At 39.8% G+C, this 24,798-nt stretch overlaps 1 protein-coding gene across 2 annotated transcripts; it reads left to right on the forward strand.

Annotated features, from left to right (window-relative positions):
- The first annotated feature begins 242 nt into the window (after nucleotides 1-242).
- On the forward strand, nucleotides 243-24,024 carry SYNM (synemin). 2 transcript variants are annotated; one of them, XM_075765113.1, is made up of 5 exons: nucleotides 249-1,116; nucleotides 7,249-7,373; nucleotides 14,868-14,941; nucleotides 15,423-15,456; nucleotides 16,491-24,024. In XM_075765113.1, exons 3-5 carry the CDS (start codon nucleotides 14,915-14,917, stop codon nucleotides 20,306-20,308), a joined length of 3,879 nt encoding a protein of 1,292 aa, XP_075621228.1. In that variant the 5' UTR covers nucleotides 249-1,116; nucleotides 7,249-7,373; nucleotides 14,868-14,914; the 3' UTR covers nucleotides 20,309-24,024. The 2 variants fall into 2 exon arrangements, with proteins under 2 accessions (XP_075621227.1, XP_075621228.1); XM_075765112.1 differs by lacking the exon at nucleotides 15,423-15,456 and having other exon boundaries at nucleotides 243-1,116; nucleotides 16,494-24,024.
- The last annotated feature ends 774 nt before the right edge of the window (nucleotides 24,025-24,798 follow it).

Raw genomic sequence — 24,798 nt, forward strand, 5'->3', positions numbered from 1 at the left:
GGGAGGAGAGGACAAGGATGTCACGGAGGGGGCGCTGGGCGCTCCCTAAGCGGAGCTTTGCTCCCTAAGCCGAGCTTTGCTCCCTAAGCCGAGCTTTGGCTTCCCCCCGGGAGCAACTTGGCGGGAGGCGCCAACAGCCCGGCAGGGGGCGCCGCAGGGTAGCGGCGCGGGGCCGGGGGCGGGGCCGGGGCGGGGCCGGGCCGGGCGGGGCGGGGCCTGGCGGGGCTGGGCCGGGCCGGCGGCGGGAGCGTCGCGCAGAGCCCCGCGGCGAGGCGGCCCCTGCGCAGCTCCCGTAGCCCCGGGGCTACCGCGGCCCCGACTCCAGGCAAGATGTGGCGGCGCTGGGAAGCGGGATGGGACGAGAAGAGGGAGCTGCAGGAACTCAACTCCCGGCTGCGGGTCTTCGTGTCCCGCGTGCGGGAGCTGGAGGAGGAGAACCGCTTTCTGGCGCGGGAGCTGGCGGAGCTGCGGGAGCAGGAGCTGATCGGGCTCCGGGTGCCCGAGCAGGAGCTGGCCTGGCTGCGGATGCAGCTGGAGGAACTGAGTCGGGCGAAGCTGGAAGCGGAGCTGGAGCGGGACGGGCTGCGGCGGGAGCTGGAGCAGCTGCAGCTGCTGGGCGCCGAGGTGCTGGCCATGCGGCGCCGCCTGGAACCCGAGCTGGCCGGGCAGCGGGACCTGCTGGAGCGGCTGCGGGGCGAGTGCTTCGCCCTGGAGGAGCTGCTGCTGCAGCTGCGGGCCGAGCACGGGCATCTGGCGGAGCGGCAGCGGCGGGAGGCGGTGGAGATGCGGGAGTTGCGGATGGACCTGGCCGCCTTGCCGCCCCCCTTGGCCGGGCTGAGCCTGGAGGAGCTGGAGGAGACCTACGAGATGCTGCTCAGCCAGAGCTGCCGGGAGACCCTGCTGCGCTACCAGGAGCAGATCCAGGTGCTGCAGGAGCAGGAGGCGCAGCGGAGCCGGGAGAGCCTGGAGCTCCTGCGGGAGGAGAGCCGGCAGTGCCGCCAGCACCTGGAGGACCTCCACCGTCAGGGCCAGGAGCTGTGCGGGCTCCGGGAGCGGCTGGAGCAGGAGCTGCTCGCCTTGCAGGACCGCCACGGGGCCGAGGTGGAAGAGTACCAGGTGCGTGGCAGTGCCCCGCCGCCGCGTCGGGTCGGTCCCCGGTCGGTGTCCCCCCGGTCCCGGGCCTCGCCCGGCCTTCTTCGCCGGGACTCTAGCCGTACCGCTTCCTTCCCGCCCTCCGGTGCTTGTCGTTGTGCTCCTCTGAGACTCCTTCCGCCCTCCCACTCACTCTCCTCCTCGGGTCTGGCCCGTTGCGGTATGAGCCGGATTTCCCATGACCCTGGCACCCCGCTCCCTCAGACTAACTCACATCCCTCTGTTCCCTCTGCTGCGGGAAGTGTCTAAACCCCTCTGAAGGCTCCGTCTGACTGCGTGGGCCACTTTGCCTCCCTGCAGTAGGACTTCCCCAGGCTGGAAGAGGAGATGGCCCAGCAAGAGCTTGTTGCTGTGAGCCCTTCTCTGGGTGGAGCAGGGAGTCCCTTTGAGACCCACTGCTCGGTTTGAGGACGGCTGGGTGCAAAGGGTGGGGATCGAAAGGGAGACAGTGACCCTGAGGACAGGTGCTCCTGTCCTCCTTCCTGGTGGCAGGTGCTCCCTTCCCAACCCGCCCTGGCCAAGTACCCAAGAGCACGGAGCTGGCACGCAGGCTTGCCAGGGCTCCTACTCAGGTTGGTGTGAGCACGTGGGACATGGAGCAATCCCTGGGAGCAGATAAACCGAGTCCCTGTGTGGTGGGACACGAAGCTTCCCTTACAGCCTGAGACTTGAGGTTGACCTGTTGTGATCAGAGAAATGACCAGAATTTTCTTCCTGCCTTACGTACACCCCTTGAGCCTAGAGAAAAGTTTGTGGGCCCCAGCGTAGTTAAGAAAACTTCTACTTGTTTAAAGGCAGGGAGACTTGTTACTGTGCTACAGGCAGTAGGCAGAGTGGGAAGTTTTTGAAATTAACGATGTAGGTGACTGGTATGTGTTTGGAGGGGGGGTGTTTGGTGGTGTTAAACAGAGGGTTATAGCATCTGTAGCTGAGAATTTGCTTGCTGTCAGAATAACGTTTGGTATAACCACGTATAATCACCCTGTGCGTGTCAACAGATCAGCAAATGCCGGAACAGCAAAATATCAGTTCATCAAATTTAGAGTGGAGAGCAGATATTAGATCATCCAGACCACGGATCGATTTCCTGAGGGCAACACTTCTTTTGTTCATTGACAGACCTTTTAATAACACCCTGCTGGAGCTGGGTGTTTGTCTGAGCCCCGTGTGCTGATGATCACATTGTGTCCGCCAGCCGTGGTAGATTATGGAGATGCTGGCAGTGGGGAGAGGACTGGGACCTGTTGCTGTGCATCTGGGTTTTGTACGTTGCTAGATTGTTTGCAAGTTGCATAGTTTGCAGATGCTGTGAACTGAGGCAGATTAGGTATGTAAGAAGTAATCAGAAAGGCTTTTAAATAAAATTTATTTTGATTTTTGACAGGACACTTCATTCTTCCAATCGTGTATGTAAATGTTTCCAAAGCTTTAGAAGGTGATGTTATATATAAATCCTTCATTAATTAAACCTATCCATCAGTCAAAGCCAGGTGAAAATGTAAGGAGGAAAAAACCCTCATTTTTTCCATTTTTTAAGGAGTATAAGTTTATACAAATGTACATAAGCCTACTAATATTCAAAGTTACTTTGATTTCCAAAATATGTCCTCCTTGCTGTCTACATTTGTTATTAGGGATTTATAATGAAAATTTCATTGATCTTTGATCACCATTGCTCAAATTGAAAACCTTTAAATATGGTATTATTTTAATATGACCATTTTGTATAGCTCAAGTTTTTCCTCTAAAGCCAGTTAGAATGGGTGTATTCAGATACCTAACTCTTTCTTTCAACTCAGCAAGGTGTTTTTATATCAGTGTGTCTCTGTAACTGGTTGTAATTTTAAAGAATTTTATTCAGAAGAGCAAGTGGAGCCAAACCCATTGTAGAAGTCAGATAATCAAAATCAGTGCATGCCCTTGAAGTGTCCTGATTCAATACTCAACAATGGATTGTTATTTTGATACCAAGATAACAAACTTCTGTTTTACTCCCACAAGCATTTGGCGTGATTTGGATTTTACAGGAACAATAGCTTCAAATGTTAGTAATACAAGAAGGAAAAAACAAAAATGCTTTGATAGCCAACCTGAAAACATGGTTTATCTTTGAATATATATCTCGATAATATTTAAATTCTGGTGAAAATGGTATCTTAAGATTTATAACTTCTGAATGGCTTCACGTTTAAAATGTTTGGTTTCTAATGAGAAAGGCCTTTTCCAGTGGCCAGTGTATTGTATATGAGAGAGAAAATAACTTTTGTGAACATCCAGGAAGAAAAATTACAGAATGTAGAGGAGCAACTGTTACAGGTTTTGTTCTTGTAATCAAAGCTTTTTTTCTTCCCTTGTTGTTTCTTTTGTTGGTGAAGGTATGTTCAGCATGGATTTTAAACTACTCTTTAAAGAGCTTCTATTCCATGCTTATTTATTGTAAAGTGCCACATACAAATGATAGGTATGTGCAGATTTAAGTCAAGTGATTATTGTTCATTGCAGCTGCAATGGCAATTAGATTTATTCATATTTTCCATATATCATGCAGTCGCCTTATATGTCCATCTTTGCCTCCTGCACTGTCCTTATCCTCACTAAGCTTTCAGCAATGTTAAATAGAAATGTGTATTTGGAGTTATAATTTAGCTGAGCCAGGCAAGCTGTAAATCATCCATTGTTTGGAAAATTTTCACTGGTCCTGGCTGCTAAAGGGATGAACTCAGTAGGGTTCCTACTTCCATAATTTTAGCTGTGTGCTGTGACAAGACTTACGCAAAAACTCTCGGTGATTTGAGAAAGCCCTGTATTTTTTGGATGTGAAATGGGCCATGGCTCATCTTGCTGCTTTGAAAGGAGGCAGAAATTTTTCACTAATAATGGTGGGTTTAGTATCGGTTCCTGTGTCAGTGTTGTGAGCTCCAGAGAAGAAGAAAACACCTTGTCGAATGAACATATAATATCAATATGTCACATGCGTGTTTTTGTGTACCACTTTCTAGCCAGCTAAGTGCAGACTGTCATTTTCTTCCCTGCTGAGCCGCTGAATGAGCGGTGGGATCGGTAAATAGTACCAGATGGAAAAGGCTGGAGCCTGGAAACCTCTCTTTGTTCCCCAAGTAGGTGCAGCTTAGACAACCCAAGTAAATGCTTTTCCCCCTACTGCCCTTCTAAAATTTCCCACTGCTGCCTGGAAAGGAACATCTGAAGGGTGAGAAAATCACTTCTATGCAGTTACTCAGTTCTAGCAGGACTTCATCAGGATTTGGGGGGCACGTGGGTTTGATGTGGTTGAGAAACAAATCTTTCCAAGGATGACCTGCGTGAAGCAAACACAGCTGCAACAATACAGGTTGCCTTCTGCAAAATGGAAGTTTGTTGGCTTGCAATTTCCCAAACTTTGCCAAAGTGGTTTATGTACTTTTTCGCATGCTTGGAAACAGGACTTAAGACCAATTATCCTCTGCGTTATGTTTAAGCATCAGTGACTGGAGGGCTAGACAGGTGGCTGTCTGCCATCCAGTCTATAGAGTGTCTGCTCCTGTTGGAATGAATTCCTTTGGAACTATTACACAGCTGGCTGAGTTATGTAGCCCCTTATGGTAATCATTAGGACACTGTATTTAACTCAAACTTTTGGATCCCGAGCGATCTCCAAATCCGGTGGGTAGAATCTAGGTGGCTTTTCAAACCCAGACTGCAGAACTTGTGGGTGAGGGACTGAAATTCCAGTATGTTAGGTGTGAATATCCCTGGTCTTTCAGAGCTCCACACTGTAGTCCACTGTACAGATTCCCTGTATAGACTCTTCTGAGACTGGAGCAAGACCTGTGCATTGTGAAGCACTCTTTAACATATGCATGCACATGTATATGTTAGCCTCTGTGTTTAATTGGGGAGGCAACAAACACCTGAATCACTTCATGGTTTGTAATTGGAGCTCTCATCACCTTTAGGGGTTGGTCTCACAGAGATCCAGTTGTCTTGTCTTTCGCTGATTGCTCTGGTTCTGGCAACATCCTGTCCATTCCTGCTCGATAGCATTTTCCTTTTAAAAGCAGGGCCTGGCCCTTTTCTTCGCTTCTCATCTTGGTATTTTCCATTGTGTCAGTTCTTGAACAGGATGGTTGCCGCAGAGCTGCTAAAGGTCAGCAGTTCTGCTTGCTGCTGTGCGTGACCGTACAGGATGTTACCTCCACTGCAGTCAGGATGAGGCTGTTGGATGGTCAATAGTGCTTTTTCAGATATGGTTTGTCTTCTGCCATGAAGAGAAGTTTTAAGGTACACTGAAGACTGTAGGCAAGGTTTGTCATGTCAAAGAAAACATTAGTGTAATTGTTTAACAACAGCTGTAAATGAAGAAATAGATTAACATGTGTGTTATACCTGTGGGTATATCTCTATCTGTCTATATATGAAGATACAGGCAGCTTCCTTCATAAAGCTCTTTTTACTTAAAAAAAACTCTGAAAAACCTCTTAATGTTTGAAATGCCAGCACTTTTTACTCTTAGTTTTTAAACCTTACTTCTGCCTAGCATATCATACAGGCATTAACCAATCTGTGGAGTCCCTTGCTGTATCTTCATTTTTATGCTATTGCTCATACTGGGATATTTGAATACTTTCTGCACATAAATGATGTATTCTGATTTTTTTTAAAATTAGACTATCAGTGTCTTGATTTTCCAGTTTTTATTGCAAAACACTTGTTAGGGTACAATCTAAAATATGCATTCCCGTTTAGTGTTGTACATGTGTATGAGATCTTGCTCTGTATAAAGTTCAGTGTCCTTGCATAGTGTAGAGTGATGTGAACAAAACAGAATCAGGCCTTTGCTGAAATTTAATTTCTGTCTTCCAGGCCCCCAGAACAAAGTGTAATCTATAGTGTTTCAGTCAGCATCAATCTGCTGGCTGAGGAGGATTTCTTTGGGTTAGTAGATTCTATCCACAGCGAGGAAACCATTAAGAACCGCATCGAACAGCTAACACTGATACTTTCAGTTCTGAGTATGTTCTGAACAAGCTCCTCTCAATTATCAGGGGAGAGCTTATTTTCTGGAAGATGGCAATTTGCCCTTCATGTGAGAGGTAACAGCAGTGATTAAAGTACTTTCTTTCTGCAATGTTCTTTCAAGAGTAGGATAGTCAGTATCTTGGTCTAAATCAAATCTTAATGTTCTGTTGCATAAGTGTTGCTTTTTCTGTTGTGTACAGTTATTCAGTATTTAATCTTCCATTTAGTATTTCAGCATATGTTCAAATTTACATCATTTTGGGCTTCAGTATTTTTCTGCTCTTTTCTGTTCTTCTCTCCATTTCCAAAACTTATTAAAGAAAGGTGGGCAGTCCTTACTACTATCTCGTCAGTGCTGCTGCTCTCAAGTCACTTGTAGGTGTTGTATAAACTGCATCCCTCCCAGACACACACCTATAAAGGTACAAAGTTATCAAGATGAAAATGAGCAATCTCTTGTTTATCTTCTGAGTAGCAGTTAGGACAAATCTGGGTGGACTACGAAGCAAGTGTCCAAATATTGTAGAAAACTTGGCTCGAAGGAACTGCTGGAGGTTCATCCTTCACCTTCTAGGCACTATGAGTATCTCCAGATGCTAGAATCCAAAAACTAGTTTGGAACCACATGTCTATGGAACTGAAAATACTGAGAAACAGGCCAGGTTCTGATGGCAAGGCAATTGCCAAAATTCCTGATGTCAAGTATGATTTAAGCATGTACATCTATGCTCTTAAAATGAGTCACATTTATGTTTATAAAGGAGTGTATTTTCCTTGCTCTGTATACTTGATCACTTTTGTACAGGGCATCTGAATGGGTTTTACTTAAATATTTAACTAGCTTAGTATAGCATAAAATGAAATCTTAGCATAAAACTCTGCTTCAGTAACAATATATTTCAGATTGTATATGGGGAGTTTGTAGACCTGATTTGTTCTGGTTTTTGAAGTGATGGAACATATTCATTTATTGTTCTCTCAGTTTATTTTTTTTTTAATTAAAAGTTTTAAGTTATTAGGCATTTAAGTGTACAGATTTTTATCTTAGTGCAAAACTAAATATCAAATATTTCTGTTTAGAGGATAATTGACGCCCTAGAAGAAGAAAAGCAGTTCCTGACCATGTCAATCACAGATTACCTGAAGGACTATCAAGAACTACTGCAGGTGAAAGCAGGCCTCATCCTCGAAATTGAAACCTACAGGTAAGAACTGCAGTCACACTCAATTGTCTAATCAGAGGATAATTTAAATCCCTTTTTATAGATGTGGGAGCCCCATTCATTCTCTTTCCAGCATTTAAAATACAGACAGCTAATTTTAGAGTCTCACATGTGCTTACTGCAATTTGTTAAATAGAGTAAACGGACCCCTAATACCAGTTTTGAGCTTGCTGTTGGCTTGTTCTGTGACACGGGTCACCATGCCGTTCAGTGCCTGACTGTGCTGCCTGTGAAAGGAAGATAACACCCCTTCAGAAGGCTGCTAATATATGGGGAGTTGTCTGAGATCTCTGGGAAAACTGTAAGAATAGTAAAATACCATTATTCATTAGTAACACTGATAAGCATTACCAGTAGGTAGAGGTGACTGGAATTTGATCACTCGAGCAAAACTATCTCTGGTAGTAATTCATTCTATTCCTCTGTCTCCAGAACAACATGTTAGAGAAGCCAATATAATCCATAGGAACCCTGTTAACTTTGTACAAATATCGCGATATGTAAGAAACCTTCTTAGTCCTGGTCAAGTTGCTGTCAAATTGATGTGAATTGTTGACGCAATATTTGATTACAAGCTGAGGGGCCAGTATCCCTATATGGCAATCAGTAAAACATGAGGTAGTGTAGTTGTCATCGATCAACTTATATGGCACATTTCATCATTTAAATATGTTGATGAGTGTCCACATGCAGCATCAGTATAAGTAGCGAGTTCCCCATTCTTGTTTCAGTTGTAGAACAGTGGGAAGATAACGGAGAAGTCTGATTAAATTCTGTCTTTCTCTATCCTTGGTTTGTTATGGAAACATGTTTGGATTAAGTATGAGATACCAGCAAACAACATCTCTGCTAATGAATCTTCACACTGTGTATCTCTCTAACCACTTAGTAGCTGTGAGGTTGAAAAGCCAGAGTAATTGTCTTGTCTGGAGAATTGTGATGTATCAGTTGGCACATGGCATAAAAGTGATTCAGAAGGGGGAAAAAAAACCCCAAACCTATGAACTGCAGGTAGATACTACTTTATTGTAAAGATTGTACTTTTTTTCTACAACTAGCGTAATATTTTCAATAAATTTCATTGAGATACTGATCTTCAAATACAGAGGAGTGCATTTCTTATTGAGCAAAGTAATAATTTGCAAAAATTTAATGTCAGCCTACTCTTGTATTCTTTTTAGGGAGTATGCCTCAGTCGTTAGCTTGTCTACTTTGTGTGCATTATTCATATTCAACCTGCGTAAACAGACAGTGGTACTACCAGTTATACATGATAGATGCTTCTGTGTCCTAAAGTGTTAACACTGTGTCCTAAGCGTGTAACGTTGTTATGAACCAATAACCATCTAAGTCTGGATAAAGATGGCACCAGATGAATTATGGGTGAAATGTGTAGACTAAAGCAATCCACTGATAAATATGAAATTTAGTTGTAGTTGCATAACCAAAAATACAAGAAGCTTGAAAGAGTAACTTCTGAGTAGTTAGATAACAGACTATTTAGCAAAAGATGTCTGTAGTCCATCAAAGAGCAAAAATGGTCTGTTCCGGATGCCCCAAGTGTTTTGTGCGATGGAGTAGAGACCAGGGCTGGCTTCTGGATGAAATGAAATCACAAGGAGTATGTGGGACAAGTAATTGGCAGTCAGTTGGTGAGCAACAGTACCTGCATGTGTGTTGGTGGAATGGGATCCCTGTGATCCTTGGAAAGGCAGTAATGTCTAGAGCATTACTAGTGGAAGAGAAACTGTGGAAACAGCAGCCAATTGTGATCCTTATCTGTGTGTGTTAATTCTTTTAGCTTTGTTAAAACATATGATTCTTCTAAATTAAATCCTAGCTCTGATGTTGACTTTTACTATTGTCACTTAAACTTTCTCCCTTGGTTTATTCATCTGCAAAATGGGATTAGCACTTTCACAATAACAGAAGTTTCAGAATTACTTCGATAATTAGTATTCATCCAGAAGTAGGAATGATAATGGTCAGATATTTAGTTGTTTGTACATGCTCTTAGTTAATAAGTGAACCATCAGTGCTTCTGCTCTGTAAAACCTTGTAAGCTCGTTACATTCTGGAACTCCTCCAGAGGTCATCTCACTGCTTATCTACACATTATTGGTTTGTCTAAGGATTCCCTGCCCTCCTTAATGGAAGGAGAACAAACAATTCAGCATCACCTGCAGCACGTGTTTGTTGTCCAGTTAGGAAGCTCCTTAACCTGTAGGGTTTTTTCATCTGATAGTAGTGAATGCAACTTGTATGACCAATTGCCTTTGGCAAGGCAGACTTCAGTGGACAAATGAACATCTACCTACTGAAAAAGATCTACAGATGAAACCAGAGAAATGGGCCTTGCTGCAGATCAGAAAATGGGCTATCTAATGCCTGAAAACAAAATTCTTTTAAAGCATCAGAAACTAAAAAGTGATTGATTTGGTTTTTTACATTTATGCAGTTTTACCTATTCATCTCTTCTTATTCTCCCGTCACTTGAGAAAGTAATGCCTTCCCTACTGTATGCCTGTATCAACACTGCTGTGGGAGGGAATCAGTATGGATCCAGTTAGTAAGCTGTTTAGTAAGAGAATTCTGGACTGCTCATCTATGTACTTTTTCAAATCCTGTCCCACTCCCAGGACTCTTTATCTGTGATAATCAGGGCATGAGAAGCAGCTTCAGTTTGTTTTCACGAAGGATGCTGGCATATACCCTTGCTTATGCATATTGGAAACAAGAAGCACCTATTCACACTTAGTTCTACATCCTGAACTTTCCATTGAGAAGTTTCCAAGGAGGGCCTTGGCACCTCCTCTCCTCCTGGCATTATAGGTCAAGGGTGTGGTATCTGGTCTACTTCTTGGAGCTTTCTTTGTACCTCCCACCCTGTATTTTATTTTCTCTTTGTTTTACAACTCCTACAGGCCCTGTTTTAAAGCCAGTTCTTTCCGTTAGTCAACATTGCTCCTAGACTGGCAAGAAGGATCACTGTTGCAAGCAACACCCTTCCCGAAGGACCAAGGGTACTTCCTCTCTGATTCTGCTCAGCCTTCCTGCTCTGGGAGCTGAGGCTCACTCAGGAAATGAAATGTCTTGTGGCCTTTATGAAGTTACATCTCATGGGGAATCTTCATTCCCAACCCTTTTTCACCAGTGTTGAAGTAAAAATTATCAAGTGTCCTGTGTTCTTGGGACCCTGCAAACCCACAACTACTTAAACTATGCTTAAGTTTTATTTCCAGAGAGAAGTGGTGAATTATTCACTGTGTAACACTTTAAAAGGAGATAGAAAATCTGCCTAGGATCAGAATTACTATCAAGCCTTTCTCCTCAGCTATCAGAAGCTGCTTCTCTTCAAATAGCAGAGGCTACCCAGAGCCTCTGCCATAGGTTAAGTAGTTTTTCTGTCCACTCTCTAATATGTTGTTTTTGTTGAAGGGTAAAATATTTTACTTTGAAATCCTAGTGTCATGCAAATGTTCTGTTCTAGGTCAAGAAATCATCGCCAGCATTAAAGCCTCCTCAGCTACTCACCACAGCTTTTCCAATCAGTGTCATTATTTCCTGTTTATGATTTGTACCATCCAATATGTCCTATTCCTGTATTTGTTTTATTTTGAGAACACTTTGAGTTTTCTACACCCAGGGAATTTAACATGCAGTCAGTTACCTGCTGTTCTTCACACAGTCCTTGTCCTCCCATCCTGTGATGGAAAAAACATGTGGAGTGGCCTTTACCCCTAAAAATGCTTCCTCTGTGCCGCTTCCTGGAGAGATTTTTTTTTTTAATAACTCCTTCCCAAATACCTAGGATAGAGAGGATGAATTTTTACAGCCTGCTGGCTAACTGCCCACATCTGAGATTTTGGGTTTCTGTAGTTGAAACAAAGTCATTGCTGTTGTGAATAACCATGACAATATTTGCACTGCCTCCTTCTTGTTTTGGTAACTTCTCTCTCCCCACCCCAACCAGTTTCTCATCCACCTGCTTTCATGAAGTAGTTATTTCTGTTGTCATCCAGCACTCTGCAGGGCTTCAGGCTGACTTAACATGTCGCTGCTACTTTTAGATAAATGACATTAATAATGAGATGAGTTAAAGGTGCAGTTGGAATATTTTCTGGCAACACTTAAACTAGGTATTATCACAATGTGTGTATATGTCACTTGGGATCTGATTTCCAGGAAGCAGATGACATGGGGGTTGTTTATTTGTTTGGTTTTTTTTTTTTTTTAGAAGAGTGCTGCTTGGAGGGATGGGTTTTGTTATTACTGTGACTACTTAAGAGTTCATATAGTTGAGATTAACACCCTGTTCTTCAGGCAGTTTAAGTTTAAAAGCAGTCCTCACCATGTAGAGGTTACAGTTTAAATGATTACTATTAGGAAAGGATGCAAAGGAACTGAGAAGCAAAATGACTTGCATAAACTGAAGCTATGGTCAAGCTGAGGAACATAACCTGAGTTTGCTGGCTTCCAAGCCAGTGCTCAGTACATTACACTTTCTCATGCTAGTTTATTAAGCCAAAGTCAGTTTAACATTGTCCTGTTTATCTGATAAGCTTGAGGGAATACATATTACAAACTGTGTCCAGTAAAACACTGATTCACTGTCCAGTTTTGTAGAGGTTTCATGAAGCTTTTCATTTTAAAATAAAACATATTTTCAGTAGTAATGTTTCAGATCCAGCTTTTCTGTGTGCTGTTGCCCTTTGCCATATACAGTTACCTCTTGGAACTTATTTTTAGTGACTTCATACGTTGCTGCAGCAACTGAACAACTGTTGTTTTAACAGCAGCCAGAAATCCTTAGTCAAACTACCCACATTCCTAGTTTCCTTCGTCATGGTTAACGCTTTCATTGCCAGCACCTTGATATGTTTCTGCAGCATCACCATCAGCTTCTCTAGTGTGTGTCTATCAGAGCAATTTGTTTGGCTTCATCACATCAGATGTTTGGTCTTAGGAACATTCTCAATGTGTTGAAATGATCTAATTTCTATAAAGCCTCTCTCAATATGGAGGAAGATAAACTGCTTTTACTTTGGTTTTACCTAATAAAGGTTATTCTAGGGTTGAATTTTGACTACAGAAGAGAAGTAAATGTGTCCATCTGAGCCTGTTTTAAGGGGGACAGTGACCTGTAAATGTGTTAGGTAATTCTAACCTGGCTTTTCTTCTGAATCTAGGCAAATCCATGGTTGCAAAGAAAATATTACTAATAATATTTTGCTGATGTAGCATTGTCCTACTGAATCTAGAGGCAGTCAGAAACCAAAAGAAGCATAAAGTGTCCAAAGTCATCAGTTGTGAATTATGAAATCTACAGATGACATTTAAAATGCCTACTTTGTTAATTTTGACAGAAATGCCCAGCAAATGTGTTTATACCACAATCCTAAATTGCTTTCAACTACCCCCTAGGGAGTCTGAAGCCTTGGCTATCACAATCCTCCAGCCTTACTCTTGACAACTTTCATGTTGCAGCTGTATGTTATCAGTGCAAAACATGTGGCATTTCCAAAACCAGAAATGATGAAACAGTTATCTCACTACTAGAAGTGAATATAAAAACACCAAAGTTACCATACTGATTATAGCATTCCGTTGCATATTGAAAGAACCTGCCATAGAATTTTTAGGCTGTTGCAACAGAATGCTGCAGTTGAGCACTTTTTGGAGGGATTAACGTAGCTTGTGGCCCTGCAAAAGTGGAAAAGGGACAAACAGGGAGTTTTTTCCTTCTTCCTTTTTAAAAAAAAAAAAAAAAAAAAAAAGCTGGACATATTTCATGTCTGACAGTACAAGCACATAGACAGCAAGAGAGAAGGAAAGCACACAAAATTTCCAGAAAATTTATCAGGAATTCTGAGATCCAGTCTTACTGGATAACAGTCTTTAAAACTTCTAGGACTGAACAAAATCACCCTGATACCTACTTTTTGTATTTGGTATATGGAAGAAGCCAACAATTTTGTTGGTTTTGTTTTTTTTTTTGATTTGGTGTTGGGGTTTGGGTGTTGTTTTGTGGTGTTTTTTTTTTTTTTTGAGCAGTTTTGTAATTCTAGAGAACGCACTTAGTCTTTTTTTTTTCTGAGAAGACAGAAGTTTGATGTGTGCCTGTTTGAATATTCTTAATGCAGAGCAATTACTCCTGAAAATGTTTTGCCTTTCAGATGTGCTAATCTCTGTGGGAAATGTACCTCTGGAGTACTTTCCACCAGTGTGGAAAGGAGAAAATGTATGCTAGTAACCTTATACAGGAATAGAACAAGCCTGTGGCTGCTCTCAGATGGGTCTTGAGGGAGTGTGGTCCTTGTACGTGCATGCTGTATAGGGAACAAAGCTTGGCATAAAGGAAGGATAGCCAGTGTTCTCAAGCAATCAGCTGGGTATAATGTCACCAGCGTAGAAGGCACGTTAGCACACCAAGAATAGGTAGCAGACAAAATTATGAAGCAGATTATCAACAGTTGTTGTCTGCTTCTGCTATGTGCTTGTAGTAATATAATTTCCATAAAGTAAACAAATTGGTGTCCTGTCTGTTTCTGATCAATTGCTGCAGAGGTGATGTCTTGGTTGGTCAACAAGAGGAAGCCTTGACCACAATAATCCTGTGGAAGTGGTGGTTTCCTGGAACTATGGAAGCTATTAGAGAGTCACTGCAAAAAAAGAATGAATGGAAGGCAGAGGAACAGAGGGGACAGACAGACATGTCTTTTAAAGAAACCAAGCACTTTATGTCACAAAGAATTTTCCTAGTTCTTTGTTGTAAAATATGTTGTGTCGATTTCAGATTGAGTAGGAACTACAAATAGTTACTTTAATACTGCAAGTTGTTTTGTCCAGCACTGGCTAGTGTTTGACAGTAGAAGTAATACTTTCCTTCAATTTTCATTTGAAAAGGATAGAACTTACAAATCCCGGGTGTAACAGTTCCCTCATATATCACACTGCAACAACACCTTTAGTACTGTATTACCAGCAGGAAAGCTGCAAATATTTTTTTTGGTTTTGCCTTTTCTTTATAAAACATCTCCATCCGTTTCTCTCAGAAAGCTTTACTGAATGTCTGTTAAGTTTTGTTTGGCTTTGTTTTCTCCTAGCTTGTAAGATTATCATTCTGGAAAAACGTGCTAGCTTGTATGATTCCATAGTGGAAATCAGTGGATATTGTCCATGTCAGGAAGCAGTATATTGACTAATATGGAAGATTTGATCTAAAACTGTACTGTGTCTGCTGCTGTTACCTACTGTAAGATTATTGCCTTGTTCTCAAGAACTGGACTCTGCAAATTGAAAGTCTGGAAGATGCTAAGGATTTCTCATTCCTAGGAATAAAAATACGTGGTGTGAAAAACACTCAGGATCTGACCCAACTGTAGGATCATTTCAGTTTTCAAGACGTATAAACGTTAAATGTTATGATTATTCTTCCCAATATTTTAATGGAGTGTCTTTTAATGTGTTTTGCAGAGCTTTGTTAGAAGGGGAGAGCAACCAGTGGATTATTACATGGAGAGATGAGCATACAGGGAAATTGCCTCAAGGTAAAAAATCAATTAATAATCTTAATTGATTCAATCAATTCAATCTTAAAAAATGAATGTTGAATGAAATTAAATATAACTGGAAGCTGTTGTGTTATAGTATTCCTGAAGCATACTTTTTACCAGTGTATTGCAAAGTGAATATTGAATTGATTTTGAGTGTTAATATTTTAAATCAATATAGTGCTATTTTATATGAGATGATTTATAAAATCATGACTCAAGTGGAGAAAGTAAGTAGGGAGTGATGTTTCATAGCTCTAATAGTGCAACAACTTTTGGAAGCCCATAGCTCTTAAGAGAGTTTTGAAGGATAAAGGAAGAGGTATTTAACAAAACATGTAGTTAAAACCATGGAATTCATCATCATGAGGCATTGCTAGTGTTAAAAAGTTTACGTGGGTTTAAAGAGAAATTTTAGCAGAGTAGTGAAAGAAAAATCAAAGACTTACTAAACATAAAGATACCATTTCTATCTTAGGAGCTGCAAATCTCTGGAGGCTGTGAGAGTATACCAGGGAAGTATCACTATTTACTTGCCCTGTTCTTATACTCTTCCCCACGTATCTACTGTTGGTCACTGTAAACAGGACACTAGATAAGATGGACCTTCGATTTGACTGCCATGGCCATTGTTATTAATAACAGAATTAGTCTCAATAATACTCCTGAGTTTAACAATGTGTGGTCTTAAAATCACCAGGCTATCATAGAGAGTCATCCTAGAAGAGAATTGAAGGCTGTGTCTGTAGCAGTAATTTAAACAGACTAGGGCCTAGGCTGAAACGCTCACAGAACTGCCTGTGCTGTTAAATAGTTAGCACTGTCCCTGGCATGTTTTGATCTGGTCTAGCCAGTACTTTTGCAGACAATGCTCAGGCATTGAATATCAGTGGTTACCACAGTCCAGGAAGCACTGCCAAAAGTCAGAGGAGATGTGACTTACATTTTAGGAGTATGAGATTTGAGTTGTGCAGTGCTGGTTGGTCTTTGAGCCAGATGATGATTCCTAGTCCATTTTATTAAATTGTATAGATATAGCCTAAAAGGTTCTTTATTTTGTCCCTAGTTGTATCTTATGGCTATGGAGGGTTGTTTTTGTGTTTTCAATTTCCAGTATGTGGTGGCAGGTATGCCGTTAATTCTCAGTAGAAACTGAGAAACTTCAGGCCACTTTGACTAATGAAGTAAAAAACCAAGCCTAGGATATTAGCATACATTATTTAACAAGAAATAGTAAATGTAAATGAACGTTAATATAAATATGAAAGGTGTAATTCTTAAGTAAATGCCATAATACCCAGCAGCTCAAAAATTAGCAAGATCTTGCAACTTAGTAAAAAGCTTTGCTTTCAGTTTTAATATAATTTTTGCATAGACTTAATTATCATGCAAAACCTACAGGAATGCCTTTACAAAGCTGCACTGAAAATGAAGCCATTATTTCTTTCAAAAACTTAGTATAAAATTTCTTAGTTCATGCCTTCTATTTTGTATTATTTTAGATACAAGCCATTATTTTAATGTTTTGTCACCTATGCTCTTTTTGCAGATATTATAAACACTTCATATAACTACACTGATATTTACTCTACTTATCAAGAAAGAAATAGAAATAAAGCTTCGCCAGCTAGCAGGATCACTGATACAAGACATAGAATGCCGGTGACAAATACTAGCAGTTCTGCACGTTATTCAGCTCAATCAACACAGGCTGGATCACAGACAACAGCTACCGGAGGAGCTTTTGGAAGAGATGTACTTGGTTCAATATATCGTCCTTCAACGACTGTTACAAAGGATGAAAGGATCGTAACAGACCACAAAGAATTAAGAACATTTACTCCAGCCTACAGTAGCTGGAAAAATACCAAAATGCAGCAAAAGACCATCCCAGAAAGAAAGAAAACAGAAGTTACAACTTCATCAACAGTATCTTTTTCAAAAGAATCAGCACATGCTGAAAGTTCAGACAAGGACCACAAAGCTGACACAAAGCCTTCTGAAAATATAAGAACAAAACCAAGCTTCACTAGATTTCCGGCTTATGAGCTGAATACCAATTTTAAACCATCTAAATATGAAGAATCCATAATTGAAACACAGACCACACTAAAAGAAAAAAGAGGAGGCAGCAAACCAACTGAAGAGAAAAAATCTCTGCTGAAAGAAAAAGATAAGCTAGAGAAACAAACAAAGGAGGAAAAAAAGAAAACAGATGAGAAACCTTTTATAGAAGAAAGAAGTGTTGATTTTGGAAGGAAGACCGAGCAGAAAAAATATATCCGGGAGGAAGTCATTAATCAGAAGTTAACAGGGAGTGATATTTCTAATGCCAGAACTTTGAAAAGCGAATCAACCAAAAAAGATACAAATGCGACCTTGGAATCAAGAAGCAAAGAAGTCATTGAGATACCTATCAGTCTTGAAATGCCTGCTCCTGACAAACAGTCTCAGAATAATAAAGAAATAAGGTTACAAGGTTTTAAAACTTCCATAGGAAGAGAAACAGATGACCATGTGACTAAGCCTGCTGAAATTCACAAAGTGAATATTTCAGAAGTAGAATCCAATCTCAAAGATGAAGAGAGAACTACTGATAGAAGCCATAAAATGGGAACTCTGTCAACTGAAAATATAGCAGAGAATATTGTTGCTGACATTCTTAAAAGTTTTACGCAGTCTTCTAGTTCACAAGTATCAACAGACACGAAAGTGACCTATTTTAATAAGAAAGAACAACCAGATGATGGGAAAATAAAGACTGAGATCACAGTACAATCTCAAGTTCAAGAAAAATTAGATATTTCTGATGAAGCTGACCTAGGAGGTCTGTCAAACCAGGATGTTAAAAAAGTGGTTCGAGAGAGTGTTGAGGGAACTCCTTCCAAAGAGGAGATAGAAGATATAGTACATCATGGCCTGAAAGGAAACGAGGGCAGAAAGAACATGTCTGTTAATGTTGAGATTGTAGAGGAGCCACTAGATTATGCCACTGATGAAAGGACTGATTTTTCAACACCTTTTGAAGTAGAGGAAGTTGAAGATACGTTCCCTGAGAGAGAGAGGCGTTACGGTGATGAGGAGGAACAAAACATAACGTTCACATATGAAGATGTTAAAAAGAAGAAACAACGCCATGAGAGTTTCACTCATGTGGAAGAAGTAACTGAGGAAGATGACTCACCTATTGAACAAAAATATTTTGTATCTGTTCCAGATGATCATCCTATTATTAATGAAAAAGACGATGACTCAGTATATGGGCAAATTCATATAGAAGAAGAATCAACTATTAAATATTCTTGGCAAGATGAATTTTTGCAAGGGACACAAAGTAAGAGAGATGAAGGTGTAAGCTCTCCAGAAGAAACATACCAAGTGGTAGGGGAGGAAGCAAGTGCCCATATTTTAAAAGAGCATCCTAAAACTGAAACATCCCATGTTGAATCTGTTGTTATTGAAAAAGAAATTAAAATTCCCCATGAATTTCAGACTTCAATAAAAGGGCTTTTATCAAAGGAAACGAAGGACCCTAAACATCAATTGAAGGAAGCTTTGGAGCAGTTGGAGGGCAGTCTCCCAGAAAGCGTTAAAGAAGAGCTGTCTGCATTAACAAAAGAAAATCAAGCTGACTCTAGTAGCTTAGAATTTGATATCAAAAAAGTTGATCAAAAGGAGGAGGGTGGCTTGGTGACAATTGTTGCTGAAGTCAATCTGTCACAGACTCTTAATACTGATGAATTTGATGTGGCTCAGCTTGGTGAAGTAATTGCAAGTGAGAAGGACAAGGCAATGTTGCACTCCCTGAAAAAAGAGAGCTCGGAGAGAGTTGTTGATGGTAGAAGCAATATAGTAGATGTTTCTTCCCGCAGTGATAAATACACACCTTTGGCTGATCAAGAAATCTATAACTCCTCCACAATAAGGAGGAGTGGTGGCACAGGGTATCATACCACTGAAAAAGTTATTTATGACGGTTCGGGTTTGGAAACTGCAGATTTTGGAAAAGTCTCTCTCTCGCCACAATCAACCGATGAGACAAAATCTGTAAGGCATATTAAGGTTGGTCCAGCAGAAGTTCAGAGATTTGAGCAGATCGTATATGAAGGGCCTGGTTCCGAACCACTGGAGCTCAGTGCTACAGAAGATCTTGTTCAGACAGAAGGATCATCAGAGTTTAGCCGATCTGTGAAGCATTTTAAACTGGGTCCTAAAGAAATCCAAACGACAGAAGAAGTAATTTATACAGGCCCTATTACTACAACCGTCGAAGAGATTGATTCTGGAAATCTTTCCCAGAAGTTTTCAACAGACTTCAGCAGGTCCACAAGACATGTCACAGTAGGATCAAGGCAAGTAACTGAAGAAGTCTCTTTTGAAGGGCCTGTTTCAGACTCTCTGGAGCTCAATAGTTCAGGTAACCTGTCTCAGACAGAAGGGTCTGTGGATGTCAGCAGATCAGTAAGGCACTTTAGATTAGGTCCAAAAGAGATTCATACTGAGCAAGTTATCTTCGAAGGACCAATCTCTGGTAAAGTGGAGGTCAGTGACACTAAAGACTTCTCACAGACAGAAAGTTCAGTCAGACACATTCAGTTAGGTCCCCAAGAGTTTATGACAGCTGAAAAAATCATCTATCATGGCCCTGTCTCTGAGCACACAGAAATCAGTGAACTGGAAGACCAGACTCTTTCAGAAGGCTCAATAAAGCATGTTAGACGAGGTCAAGTGGGAGTTAAAACCACTGAACAAATTATATATCAGGGCTCCCTTTCTGAAACTCCAGACCTCATTAACAAAGAAGGACATCTTTCAGAGAATGAAGGAAGCTCAGCTATCAATAGATCTTTCAGGCATGTTAAAATAAGTCCTGGAGAAACTCATGCTGAGCAAATAATCTTTACAAGACCTATTTCTGAAACCCTGGAAGATCTGTCACAAACAGAAGAGTCAGCTGAGAGCAGTAGGTCTGTAAAGCATATTAAAGTAGGATCCAAGGAAACATCTTTTACTTTTCAAATGGATGTTTCAAATATGGGTGGAATATCTACAGTAAAAAGTGGAGAACAGCAAGCAACAATGCTCATATCCAATAAGCAAGACCCTTCTGTTAGTCAGTCACAGATTGTAGTTGAAAGTGACCAGATTGTAGAAAACGAAAATAAAAGAGGAGGCTATGTTCTCTCCAGTTTTTCTCAAGATCATGGTGAAAAGGTAGTAGAAAAGTCATTTTTTGATAAAACAGTACAGTTGCAAAGAATGGTAGACCAAAGGTCAGTTATTTCTGATGAAAAGAAAGTCGCTCTTCTCTATCTGGACCATGAGGAGGAAGATGATGATGATAACGATGGACAGTGGTTCTGAAAGGACTCTTTAATGAAGTCTACTTAGTAATTTCTTTATCAAATTTTTGATTATCCTTTTTTTTTTAAGACAAAAAAGGGATGGGAAAACACACTATTTAGATTATTAACAGTGGACTGAGAAGTATTGAATCTAAGCCTCTACCTATTCAGCACACTTCTTTATTGGAAATTTTTTTTGGGGGGAGAAATCATGCTATTAATATGTTTTTCCTCAGAGACATGTATAATAATTTCAGCTTTTTCCACCCACAGAGACAGGAATTTGCTACTGGGGAATTCAAAGGATTGTATTTTTTTGTTTGTTTTATGGCAAGTCAATGAATAAGTGTGTGCTTGAATAGGACTTCACTATTTTATTTTTTTTTAAATACTGTATTGTACTTGGTTACTAAAATATTCAGCAACTCTATGTAAATCTCAAGCTACTAAACACAAATATATCAGAATATAATACTAACGAGAGTGGTAGGTAGCGGATTTTCAGTGCCATTTCTATGTACTTATATGCAATACCTAATGAAAACATTTTAAGATACAGTTACTATATCTATAAAAAATACAATTCTTGTAGGATCAAACCAAGCATAGCAAGAATTGACAAAAACTATATTATTTGTATAGCTAGAATGCAGTGCAAAAAAAAGTAACACTGAATCAAGAATTTCTTGCAGTATTTATAATGAGAAATAATTATTTTTATGGTTGGACAGTAGTACATTTAATATCTTTAAAAAGAAAACAAATTTAAAAAATAGGCTGGATATTATTTCCACTGAAGTAAGAAGAACTCTTTACAGCTTCAGTGGCTATGTGCATTAATAACATCAACTTATTTTGAAGTATATGGGTTACCTTGATACTAGGTATTGCTGAAGGTAAGTGTGAAGTGTCAAACATTATTACATAATGCCTAATTTCTTAACACAGTGAAATTAGCTAATATGTGTTCTATTCTGAAGAAAACTTGTAAAAATGGCATAGATGACACGATCACTGTGTGCCAAGTCATTTCCAGATAAACCTTTCTTTTGTTTACAAATGAGAAGATGCCCTTTTTAATTACTAGCCCGGCAAACCCAACCTGAGATTGGAATTTTCCTTTTTTTTTTTCCCCTGGTTGTAACGTTTGCCTCAGGCCAAAGTAGATTTCTACTTAAATCATTTGAAAATAAGCTAATTCCACTTAGATTGCACATTGGTTAAATGAAGGACATAATTTAACTTTACAGTCATAATTCAGTGACTTCAAAGTCCAGATCAGAAGCCAGCACCATTAGTTAGTACTAGACTGTACTAAAGTGTGCGGTGCTAGCAGAAGCAAAAATAGCAGCCAAAGTATTTTTGTCACTGGGGTAAGAAGATACCATACTGGACACATATGAGAAATAAGATGCACAAATGAGAAGCTGCTATTTTTACATGCGCACACACATGCGTGCACATTCACTCGCTTGCTCTCTCGCACCTCTGCAGAGTAGAAACACACCTGTATCCGGATGGCTATGTTGTGCCAGTCCGATGGTCTCAAGAATTTTCTTCCTGTGGTTATGTAAGCATAGTTTTGTGTATGCTAATCCAGATTAGAATCCAGTTAAATTATCTTAGTCTGGCGTGGCTAGTCACTTTTCAGATTCCTTAGTATTAACAGAAGCTAGATTTTTCAAACCTGACTGCTACTTTATAATACTGAATGTAAATGCAAAGCTAAAGAGAAGCTCCATGCTGACTGACCTATCATGCTGTTTCAGATATGGGACAGTTTAATTGTTGTGTGCCTTAATTACTAAGTTTGAAACTGTACAAAGCTATTAATGTTCCAGATATTAACTCATGAGGTTTATCTGCACTGCAAAAGTTTCTATACCTTTTCCTCATTTTGTGTAAGTGTGAGTACCAGTGTAGATCAGGAGTTGATATTTTTCAATCATGTACTATGAAATCGTTTGTTGAAATTAGAAGTGTAACCAACAGTTGGAAAATGAATAGGAAACTAAGTTGTGTGGAAGCACTAAAGGCATATATGCTAAGCTTATTTATACTACTCACTGTGTAATGGATAATAATATTTTTTCAAAATTATTCATATGTGCTCAAAAAAAGATCTTGTGCTTCCATTTATAAATAGGGTGTTACTGATTGTAATACTTCTACTGTCCTATACTTTTGTTTCTTTTGCTGACCCTATGATTTTAAAGATTGTAACATCTCTGTGTTTATTTTAATATTCATGTATAAGCCAGAATTTTCCAGCTAGATGCCTAACTGCAAGCAATCAGATTCTAATAATTGAATAAAGGAAGAAGTCAGGCCTGTAATAAGCAACAGAGTGGAAAAGAAAAAAGAATCAGTGTTAGTTTTCTCAAATTTTTATTCTAAGCTGAAACTTAAACATTCTTTATAAAACAGATATAAGAATATATGCAGAAAAATTTATTTTGTAACCAACAAAAAGCTACTTACAAGGTAAAACCCATTCATTGATACCTTGTGGAATCTGACAGACATGCTCCTTAGGAACAACTATATCAACACTCTGTTATGTTTATCTTCACCTGCTCAGAGGATTATAATGTCAGATGAAGGAATAAACCAGTGAAGAACAAGTGAATCATAAAGTGTAGATGGCCTTAGCATTGAAGGAGGGGGAAAAAAAGAAAATAAAAATCAGTATTGTTTCCACTGAGGCAACAACAGCTCTTTAAAAATTCCTTTACACGTCACTGTCAGATGTAGTAGGTTATACCAAGATCTGTTTCTATTTTGATTGTCTGGAGGGAAATATTTGTTCTGTGCCTTTTCTTTAGTTACGTTTAACATCTGGATTTTAGTCAACTGCTGGAAAGTTAGTTTATTGTAGGGAACTGGAAATGTGCATTAGCATAATGTTTAAAGATACGCACAGTTCCTTTGCATGAGTACTTTCAGGCTGTGAAAACAAAGATATCTCATGTAAAAAGGGTTTAAGTTTTAAAAATGTTGGTATAAGCAGCCCATTTTCCATTTGGTTCTCATTAACCTGAAACATTTTGACGTAATGATAGCTTTTGAATAATACTACCTTCAGGCAACAAAATGTAGTTAGGTGGACAGTTGCATCCTGCAGGCCTAATGGTTGCATTTGCAGAATCGGGGCCATAGGTACATGCATTACTAGTAAAAGCAAATACAACCTACTGTCTGATGTACTAACTCACCCTGTATGATCACTTTCTGCATAAGTATTATAACCTGTGGCTGAAAGTATTGGTGATATAACCTCGGTCAGCATGCACTTCTGAAGCTTACTCATATAAGTTATGCTTTTCATTAAATACAAATAAGAACTTTACTGCTGAGTTTGGATTAAACAAAATGCTTTTAAAATATAATTAGTAATTTGGGGGCTTAAAACTATGTATTTATATGCTGATATAGATCAGAAGTGAGGCACTGTTTTCCAAATGTGTAAACCACTGGTCTAGAAAGCAAATATAATATAGAATATAAAGAAAGATGTGTGAGACACCTAGAACTCTGTACTGACTGATGTTTGTGAATAGCAGGTGTTTAAAAAGACGGTAAGAATGTTGAAACTGGGTTTGTTGATGTCAGCTGTGTGAAACTTTGCAGGCAGCTTGTGTTTTGGTCATTTGCAATGAAACTGCATTTTTGTGGTGGTATAAGCTTTGTGATTTTACACTTTTTCACTCTTGAGTATTAAACAATCAAAATCAATGCAGATGTTTCTCTTTCTTCCTGTCTGATGGTTTTAAGGCTGCATTGTCAAAGAAAAAGGTCTTCATGTCTATAAACACCTTGCTCTAAGACCTCTCAGACTGATGAGATAATTTCGGTTCAAAGAATGAACATAATTTTTCATTCCAGCAAAGGCATACCTATTACATATTGATAATGGAAATGATGGCAAAACATAGCATATTCCTTATTGCAACCACACACAACATGGGTGGACAAGCAGTGGTTCTTGCGTTCAACAGCATGTAGTGGAGAGGCAGAGTATAAAACAACGCAGAAGGTGGAACTCCTGGAGTTGCCAACATCATAGTCTTCCTTGGATCCTGGGATGTGACCAAGGTAAGTCTTAACATTTACCCTTTTCTATCAAAGAAAATCTTTATATGCGTGTTTAGACCTTCAATAGGAATTAATTTTTTTTTTAAAGGGTACCTTTTCTATGCTGTGAAGTTTATTTTTCTCTTTAACATACTTTTATTTGTAATGAAGAAAATATCATGCTTTTAACCCAATTTTCTGTTGATTAAAGAAATGGGTCACAATGAGGTTTTTTATCTTAAAGAGTGAGATTTTCTAAAGAGATCATCCATTTTTAATACACTGAGAATAAAAACACATAGTTCTCTGTTTCTTGCAAAACAGGGAAAAACAGTATCTGAAGCTACTGACAAATCACAGCATATTCTGAAGATGGTTAAATGCTCAGCAAAATAGTTTTCACAGAAACTGGCCTGTGTCAGAAAAACATATTTT

The sequence above is a fragment of the Balearica regulorum genome, chromosome 12 (genome assembly GCF_011004875.1).
Source record: "Balearica regulorum gibbericeps isolate bBalReg1 chromosome 12, bBalReg1.pri, whole genome shotgun sequence".
Lineage (NCBI taxonomy): Eukaryota > Metazoa > Chordata > Aves > Gruiformes > Gruidae > Balearica > Balearica regulorum.